General features: G+C 33.6%; 1 protein-coding gene across 1 annotated transcript; it reads left to right on the top strand.

Moving 5' to 3' along the window:
• Window positions 1-690: 690 nt before the first annotated feature.
• On the top strand, window positions 691-4036 carry LOC107962855 (probable leucine-rich repeat receptor-like protein kinase At1g68400). Its single transcript, XM_016899404.2, has 2 exons — window positions 691-2313; window positions 3257-4036. Exons 1-2 carry the CDS (start codon window positions 1074-1076, stop codon window positions 3913-3915), a joined length of 1899 nt encoding a protein of 632 aa, XP_016754893.2. The 5' UTR covers window positions 691-1073; the 3' UTR covers window positions 3916-4036.
• The last annotated feature ends 5926 nt before the right edge of the window (window positions 4037-9962 follow it).

The following is a 9962-nucleotide window of genomic DNA, read 5'->3' as shown; positions in this document are numbered from 1 at the left end:
CTGAAATTTTTAGCTTTTCAGAAGTGCTTTTCAAAAGTACTACTGAAGATGAGAAGCTAAAAATTTTAGCTTTTTCTCTTTCAAAAGCACTTTTGGTGCTTAATTACTTGTTCATCCCTCCAATAACATAGTACTTTTCTTTTTCTTTCTTGGTGCTTAATTACAAAAGTGTTAAAATCATTAATTAAAGATAAAAAAATTAAAATACTAATTAGAAATATTTAATGGTTATATTTAAAATATAGTTTATATATTCTAATTAAATTTTATAAATAATTAATATTTATTATTTAAAAATATTTAAAATTTATATTTCAAATATTTTTTTAAAATATAGTTTATATATTCTAAAGTACTTTTTTACAACACTTTTCAAAAGTTTTTCAAAAATATTTTTCAAAAACAATAAAGAATTCGCCCTTAGTCAACAAATATTTTGACGTCTGATATAATTATGCATACACGCTTGAACTGAAATCCAGAAAATGAAAAAAAAGGGACCTTCCATAGTAGAACTTAGATTAAAAAGAAAATATTATCCGAGGCTCTGGTGATGCTTAGAGAAAGTGGGGATAAGGTTGTCTATTTCAGCAATTGCAGGAATCCTCTGGCAGTTCCTATTATTTACAAACAAGTCTTAATCCCCCACTATGGAATTGGTTTTTGGAGCGCTTGAATTTTACTAGGTTAAATTCATGTTTTGGGTCCTTGATTTCTTCCCATTATATTTCAACAGTGTTGGATTCTTAATATTTTTATGTAAAAACAAATATGGTCTATAAGTATAGATTACGCGTGTAGAACCCGGGCAATCCTTTTCATCTATGCTCTGCCCCTTCATTTCATCACCACGAACCTGACCTAATCTCGTGTTTGGTTTTTATTGCAAGCGCGCGCGTGTTCTACGCTCCTTCCTCACGTGTCACCTTCTTCTTCTCCTCATCATATATCAACGGCTACTTGCCTCTCAAATTCCCCATTCTGTAACGCCTATTTATTCTCTCCTTGATTTTTTCCCTCCTCATTTTCTCGGGAAAAAATTCAGAGCAACAGATACGGCTAAAGCTTTACAAATGTTGCTCATGATTTACTTCTTGTTTTTCTCTTTGGGTCAATGCAGTGTTGATTTTAACGCTCTATTGTCCTTCAAAGACTCTGTTTTCGACCCTTCGAACTCGCTTTCCTCATGGGTTAACTCATCTAATCCTTGCATTGATTCTTGGTATGGCGTCACATGTAACCCTTCCACTCACCGAGTTACACGACTCGTTCTTGAGAACCTAAACCTTTCTGGTTCAACTCATTCACTGCATCACCTTTCTTACCTAAGACTCCTCAGCCTTAAGAATAACCGCTTTTTCTCTTCCTCTGCCGTTAACTTGTCTTCGTGGCGTTACTTAAGGCATCTTTACCTCCGTCAAAACCTCTTCTCCGGAACATTCCCTGTCGGAATATCCACTCTCCGGCGGCTCCACCGTCTTGACCTTTCGCACAACAATTTCCATGGCGAAATCCCGATGACCGAGTTGACTCAGTTGCCTTTCTTGTTGACTCTTCGCCTCGAGTCCAATTCCTTCACTGGCCCCCTCAACTCGATTGCCTCGTTTTCTTCCATGTCCGATTTCAACGTCTCGGAAAACAAACTCTCCGGCGAGATTCCGGCATGGATGTCTCGTTTCCCGGTCTCTTCCTTCGAAGGGAACAGGGACCTCTGCGGCCAACCTCTGCAGTCCGATTGTTTCAATCGGACGGCCCTTCCCGCGACCATAAAAAAAAGGATTCGTCATCCCCAAAGCAAGAGGCTAAGCAATGGGGTGGTGCTGATGATCGTCGCCGTCGACGTGGTGGCGGTTATGGCTGCTCTGGTGACCATCACGTGGTGCTGCTACAAGTACAAGTGTTTCTCCGATGGAACCCAAACGGAAGCAATGGAAACAAAAAGTGGGTCCACCACCAAATTGCAACGGCGGAGCGGCTCCAGAGAGGTGGAGATAGAGGCGGAGGAACTGGTGATGTTCGAAGGTTGCAAGGGCTTTAGAAAAGTGGGTGATTTGTTGAAGTCTTCGGCTGAGTTGTTGGGCAAAGGGAATGTAGGGACCACTTACAAGGTGGTGACGGACGGCGGCGATATGGTGGTTGTGAAAAGGGTACGGCAGAGGAGACGGAGGAGGGATGTTGATGGGTGGCTGAGAATAATGGGTGGGCTGAGGCATGCTAATATTGTGGGCCTCATAGCATATTATAATTCTAAGGACGAGCTGCTTTTGGTTTACGAGTTTTTATCAAATGGAAGCTTACATTCTCTCTTGCATGGTTAGTATTGCATTTATTGCTTTTTTATGTTTTTGGTTAATATATCACCTTAGGTTAGGTGAATTAAATGATGATATATTATTAAAATATTAAATTTATTTTTATTTCTAATGAACAAAATAATGTGAAATTTATTAATTTTTTCTTTATTAAAAATTTAGCTGCCATTATAAGCTAATTAGAATCTAATTAAATTAATCAATTAAATCAAAAATTGGTGGTGTAATCGGTTTTTCTAATTTTTTAATTATTGTTAAATTGATAATTTATTTAGTTGAATCAAGAATCAATTATCTAGTTTATTCGATTATCAATTCAGTTATTAAAATATTACTATAATATTAATCTTTTTGTTTTAATTTGATATACCATAAAATTATTTGTAATAAAATATTAGTATAATGACCTATTTGACCCTCTAACTTTACAAAAAAGTCATTTTAACTCTCAATTTATTTTTTTGTCTCATTTAGTTGTTGAACTTACGTTTTTTGTCAAATCACTTAAAATGAATAAAAAAATTAATGATATCTTTGCTAATGTGACATACACGTGGACATGTTGCCCATGCGGCAATTCACATTTATGTCTTTTTTGGTTATTTTGGGGTAATTTAACAAAAAAAACATGTTTAAAGACTAAAACATGCGAAAAATTAAATAGAGAGCTAAAATGTTTTTTTTTTGTAATGTTGAAGGGCAAATAAGCCATTATGCCTAAAAGATTTAATATGTGATTAAAACTATTTTAATTTATCAAAATAAAAGAAATACTAAAATTAAATTTTGAGAATGGTTTCTAACTTGCGTGTTCAAAATTTTCTAAAAGGAAATTTCATGAAATAAAAATAATAAATAAATAGTCATTAGAATAAAATGTATATGTATAAGGGATTGTTTTAGTATGTTAGTCTACTCCTTTTGTCTGAATTTGTGATTGGCAGGAAACAGAGGACCGGGAAGGACGCCATTGAGTTGGAGTAGTAGGTTAAAGATAGCTTCGGAGGCAGCACAAGGACTAGCATTTATCCACAAAAAGGACAAGATCTTCCATGGATACCTTTCATCATCAAACATCCTAGTCGACCAACAAGGCAATGCCCGCATTTCCGAGCCCGGTCTTCACCAAGTTCTACATTCCCCATCTTCCCCCAACGACGACTACAAAGCCCCGGAGCTGATGCTCAACAACGGTGACGACACCGGCCTTAAAAAATATACTCAAAAATGCGACGTGTATAGTTTTGGAGTGATATTGTTGGAGATATTGTCGGGGAAAACAGCGAGCGGGGAGAGTGGGATGAGCTTGGTGAGGTGGGTGCAAAGCGTGGGGAAAGAAGAGTGGGGGTGGGAAGTGTTTGATTTTGAGATGTTGGGGGATAAGGTGATGGAAGGAGAGATGGCGGGTTTAATGCAAGTGGCGTTGCTCTGTGTGGCCACGTTGCCTAAAGATAGGCCCAAGATGAGCGTGGTGCATGGGATGATTGAAGATATTAGAGGTCAAGGTAGGAGAAATGGTGGGAATCGGATGGTTTCTATTTTGAATGACTTTTCATCTGATTCTTCACCTTCTCATTCGGAAAGAAATCTTGGGCTCCGTTAGGTAATGTAAGTATTGATAAGGGATTCTTGTTTAGGGTGAAAGATTGTGATGATATTTGATTTTCTCTATGTAAATTTACAAGCATTTTATTGAATATAATGTTAGTGCTTTTTTTAACTTATTCAAAGTTTATTGAATCAAGTAATAAGGAATTTTGATACTTCTAATCAATATTTCTAATTTAAATTTTATATACGAAAAAAATATTGTAAGAATTTGAAAAAAAAAACCCAATGGTAAGGTGGTAGGAGGCAATGGATAGTGTCCCTTCTTCCCCTTCCACCCTCCCTTTTGGTATCCCCACAGATACTGACATATTAATTTTTTTTTAAATTAAAATCAAACTATTTATTATAATTGTTTGAAGGAACAAATTCCCCAAGCGTCAACATAAAGAAAAATGATTAGGATTTGATTTTATGAATTTTGCCTTAAATACTAGTATTGCAGACTGGAGAACAACTTGAGAAGCAGCGAAAATGGATGAAAATAAATAAAAAGGAGGTACAGTTTCACATGGTGTTGTCGCCTTCTGGCATGCCTTATGGGCTGGCTTTTGGGTCCATTCGCAATGTGATGTGGACCAAAACTACTGGTCCACTGCTTCAATTCTTCACCAATTTGAATCTTTTACGTGGTTAGCCGATTGGTCATGTAGGCATGCTAGTCTACTTCGATTATTTTGAGGTGTTGATATTAAGCAACTTCTTTTCGCCCCATGTGGTGGCGTTATGTTTTTTTATTTTATGATTAATGTTCCGGTTTCATAGTTGTAATGTGTCTGAGATTTAAATTTATGTTTTATTTATAAGAATATAATATATCTTATCGCTCTACTCAATAATTAATAAATAGTAGTTGTAATTAAATGAAGAATTGGTAACTATTTTAAAGCAATTGGTAACTTTTAAAAGTATATTATTTTTTAAGGGTTATCAATCTCTCCGTTGCAAGTGAAGTTTTGTCACTCTACAAGCGGCGTTCAATATTTATTATATTCTGTTTTAGTTTCTTAAGACGCACGATAGTATCTCATCTGTGGTTGTAAATTTTCATTAATCCAATTAATATTGCATCAAATAATTTTTTAATTTCAAGATTTTATTAATTTTGTTGTTATTTGGTCAGTTTAGATAGTATTGAGATACTAAAATCAATCTTGTTATATATAGAATATAGATTATCTTAGCTGAAAATGGAGTTTTTGCTTTTTATCCCAAGATGGACCACACCTATATTTAACTAAACCCAGACATTGGACCATTTGGTCTAATTTTCATGTGAGACCATATATTTCCAAGTAAAGAAGGAAGTAAATACCTAAACATCTCCAAATTTTCATGTGAGACCATATATTTGGTCTACTTTTATTTACAGCTGTTTCAAGAATTATTAAAGCACTATCCAAGCATTGACGGTGGGAATAGCTTGACATCTTTTTTGGGTAAAAATATATGTCAGGTCCTTCTATTATAAGATTTTTCATTATTAAATGGACCAATTTAATCCTTGTACTAGTAGTAAAAAAGATAGGAGAAAACTAAATTTTAACAGATTTAATATTTATTTTTAAATATGTTATTTATAGTTCAACTCCAAACAAAAAAAATTCATTTGTAGTTCAACCATAAAAACTTTGAAAAAAATTAATTCTATTAAAAAATAAATGATAATATTTTTTTAAAAAAAGTTAACTCTAATTAAATTTAGACATATTTGGTTGTTTTTAATAGTATAAAGACTAAATTAATCTATTTAATAATAAAACAACTAATTTAAGCTGATCCCTATAATAAAGGGACATGTCAAAGCATTTTCACTCTTTTATTGTTTATCTAATAACCATATAGCTCGATAGTGTTAATAAGAGAAAAAAAATCCAAACAAAAGGGTCTAGAAAAGGGACACATCTTAGGGCATGTTTGGTTCGCTGTAATAGAATAGAGTTGTAATGGAATAGAACTATAATCAGTAATTCAATTGTTTGGTTGAATGGAATGGAATAGAACTGTAATGGTATTTTTGTGTTTGGTTGAATGGAATGATACTGTAATAGTATAAGAAAAAAAAGCTGAAATGACTAGAGTACCTTTAATAAATTTATTTTAAGTACATAATTATTGTTATTAAATTTTACTAAGATTATTATTAAAATGATAAATAATTTAATCATATTTTAATATAATTATTACTAAATATAATTAAATAAAAATAAAAATATATAATTTAATAACATTTTTATATAATTTTATTAAAATATGAATTAATAAAAATCATAACATAATCTCATGGATTATAGTTGCCAAAATTACAAATATTGATCCAAAAGCAATAATTATTCTCATTTTTACATATATGAAAAATATCAAACATTTATACACCAAACAAACCCATGTTTTAACTTCTCTATGAGACTACCCTAACCAAACAAAAATTTGTAGACCAAATCAAAAGCCATGCAAAATGGATTTCACCATAAAGTGTTGGAGACATGGGAGATATAAATTCAATTGGCAGCCAACCAAGTCATCACCAAAGTTAGATCAACCAATGTGTAAATGAAAACTAACAAAGCATAATAAACGGTAGTATAATTGAAATAGGCACATAAGGAGTGAGAGGATATGGGAGAATTGCTTTTTAAAGTTTCAGCAATGGATAAATATTTGAATTATTGAAAAATAGTAGATTAATTTGCACAAGCATCCATGGAAAGTAATGGAAAAAATGGGTAAGTAGGAATTTTTCCCCATGTTCCCCGAATCTGTTTTCTTCTGAACATCATGTACAACATAAGACAATTTTCGTAGCGAGTATGCAGGGCATAATATGTGCCTAAAGATATATTTTTTCGGTGATTTCCTCATCATCCGAGGCAGCATATTCATCTTCACTCAGTTTTTCGTCACTTGACTTCACTTCTTCTACTCCTACAACATCTTCAGGCTTGACATATTTCTCACAGTATTCTAGTACACGAAAAGAGTCATAACTTATAAGCATTCTAGGAATAAGAAAAAAAGGCATCCTTAAAATGCCATTGCAAAAAGAAGACATGAAATGTATGCTGCAGATCGATTAGAACCATATTTTGAAAGTGCATCTGCCATAACTTGATCTAATGTTTCCCTGGCCACAACATCTGTAATGTATAGAAAATTGACATCTAAAACAATGGCATGAACTAATAGTATGCTGTAGATCGATTGCAAAAAGAAGACATGAAATGTATGTTGCAGTTCGATTACAACCAGATTTTGAAAGTGCATCAGCCATAACTTGATCTAATGTTTCCCTGGCCACAGTATCTGTAATGTATAGAAAATTGACATCTAAAACAACGGCATGAATTAATAGTATGCTGCAAATCGATTGCAAAAATAAGACATGAAATGTATACTGCAGATCGATTAGAGCCAGATTTTGAAATTGCATTAGCCATAACTTGATCTAATGTTTCCCTGGCCACAGTATCTGTAATGTACAGAAAATTAACATCTAAAACAATGGCATGAACTAACAGTATGCCTATTTTAGAGCCAAAAATAGAAGAAATAAACAACAAAAACTAAAAAGCTATCTCAACAAAATTAAAAATGAGTAGCAGGAAGTGCAAATGGTCGTGCGCACGAGTGGAAAGGAGCAAGCTCCCTCAAAATCTGATCCAATTAAAGCTTTAAAAAAAATCTAATCTGGTTCTAATCAATCTGCAACTTCATCAAAACATCATAAACATCATAAACTGGCAACTTCATCAAACAAACACAGACATTTCAATTCCACATCCACTTTCCATATATAAAATTTAAGTTTTCTTTATTTTCAGGGGGAAATAAAACTAATTAGTGTCCAAAAGTAAACCTAAAAGCTAAACCATACAAAACCACAATTTAGTTTTAATCCATTTCATAATCATAGCTTAAACCATTGTTCATATCTAATTATTATTCTCATTCGCTTTGCAGGTACCATATTTTAAGAGTTATAGTTTGATTAACTTTTATATATTATAACTTTGATTTTCCATAAAATAAGAAATTGGCTTTCATGGAAGCCATTAACGTTCTTTCCCATCCCTTCATTTCTGCCACATTCTAACCATATAAAAAAATAAACAACAAAAATTAGATGGTAAAGTGCTACTTTTATCTTATCCAGCAAATGAACCACATCTAAAACATGCTTCACTTCTCATGCGGCACTAAAACTAGAACTATAAGTAGAAACAGGCTATTACTTTACCTTTTTGCATCAAAACACAGCCTAAACCATTCAATGACGCATCACTGTAAATTACAAATTCCTTACCCAATTCAAGCTGAACTAGAACTAGTGCTTCAATCAACAAGGCTTTCAACTGCTCAAAACTTTGTTGACATTTATCAGACCATTCAAATTTCACATCTTTCTGTAATAACCGTGTCATCGGAGAAGCTATCATCGAAAATCCTTTTACAAATCTTCGATAGTAACTGGCTAATCTCAGAAAACTTTTGACTTTAGATACATTTCTTGGTGGTTTCCAATTAACAATTGCTGATATTTTATTTGGATCCACTTTAATGCCTTCAGCAGACACTATATGTCCTAGAAAACCAACTTCCTGAAGCCAGAATTCACATTTACTGAATTTAGCATACAACTATTTCTCACACAGAGTTTGCAGAATAATTCTTAAATGATCAGCATGCTCAGTTTCATCTTGAGAATATACTAGGATTTCGTCAATAAATACCACCACAAATCTATCCAGATATGGTCTGAAAATTCTATTCGTTAAATCCATAAATACCGCAGGTGCATTAGTCAAGCCAAACGACATCACAAGGAATTCATAATGCCTGTACCTAGTTCTGAAGGCTATTTTTGGCACATCTGAGTCTTTTACTCGTAACTGATAATAACCAGAACGGAGTCAATCTTTGAAAACACTGTGACACCTTTCAATTGATCAAATAAATCATCAATGCGAGGAAGTGGATACTTATCCTTGATTGTGACTTTGTTGAGCTGTAGGTAATCAATACACAATCTTATGGATCCATCCTTTTTCTTAACAAATAGAACCGGTGCACCCCAAGGTGATGAACTAGGTCGAGCAAAACCCTTGTCAGTTAATTTTTGCAACTGTACTTTTAATTTTTTTAATTCTGTAGGGGTCAGTTGATATGGTGCTATAGATTTCGGTGTTGTCCTTGGAACAAAATTTACGAAAAATTTAACATCTCTGACAACAATAATCCAGGTAATTCTTCTGGAAACACATCAGGATATTCGCATACCATTGGCGCTTATTTAATCTTGGATTCAAATACTTTAGTGTCCATCACATAGGCAAGATAAGCATCATACCCTTTTTGACATATTTCTCTATTGATATAGCTAATATCACATTACACATCCATCCAAATTTTCAGATTCAATACAAAGCATTTCACCATTCTGACATTTCAACACAATATACTTTTGTTTGCAATTTACCACAGTGTCATGCTGCATTAACTAGTCCATACCCAAAATCACATTAAATTCAACAAATGGTAATAACATCAAATCAGCTGAGAAACAGTAACCCCATACCATTAACGGACAATTCTTACAAATTTTATCTATTATCACATACTGGCCCAGGGGGTTCGATACTTTAGCCACGAATTCAGTGGACTCGATAGATAAATTTTTATTAAACACTAAATTCATGCAAATGTATGAATGTGTCAAACCAGTATCAATTAAAGCAGTTATATCAGTATCAATAAGAGAGAATGTACCAGTAATAACGTATGGTGTAGAGGCATCTTCACATGCACAAATAGCATATGTCCTTGCTGGTGCTCGTGCTTCAGACTTTACAGTGGAATTTTTTACTGTACCTCGACTACTACTCACATTGTCGGGATTACAAGGTGGTCTACCTCTGATAGCTGTATTGTTCGGCTTTAAATTTTGAGCAATATCTCTTTCAACTTTCTCCAGACAATCTCTGAGATAGTGGTCAAAGGAACCACATTTAAAACATGCTTCGCTTCTCATGCGGCACTCTCCAA

This window comes from Gossypium hirsutum, chromosome D06, assembly GCF_007990345.1.
Source record: "Gossypium hirsutum isolate 1008001.06 chromosome D06, Gossypium_hirsutum_v2.1, whole genome shotgun sequence".
In the NCBI taxonomy this organism is placed as follows: Eukaryota; Viridiplantae; Streptophyta; class Magnoliopsida; order Malvales; family Malvaceae; genus Gossypium; species Gossypium hirsutum.
The sequence above is the reverse complement of the archived record's forward strand: the minus strand, read 5'-3'. Positions and strand labels throughout refer to the sequence as shown.

Excerpts from the sequence above, each read along its gene's own strand:
- LOC107962855 (XM_016899404.2), top strand. The coding sequence starts at position 1,074 with ATGTTGCTCATGATTTACTTCTTGTTTTTCTCTTTGGGTCAATGCAGT. Across the intron at positions 2,314-3,256 it reads CTTACATTCTCTCTTGCATG|GAAACAGAGGACCGGGAAGG; the intron begins GTTAGTATTGCA and ends TGTGATTGGCAG.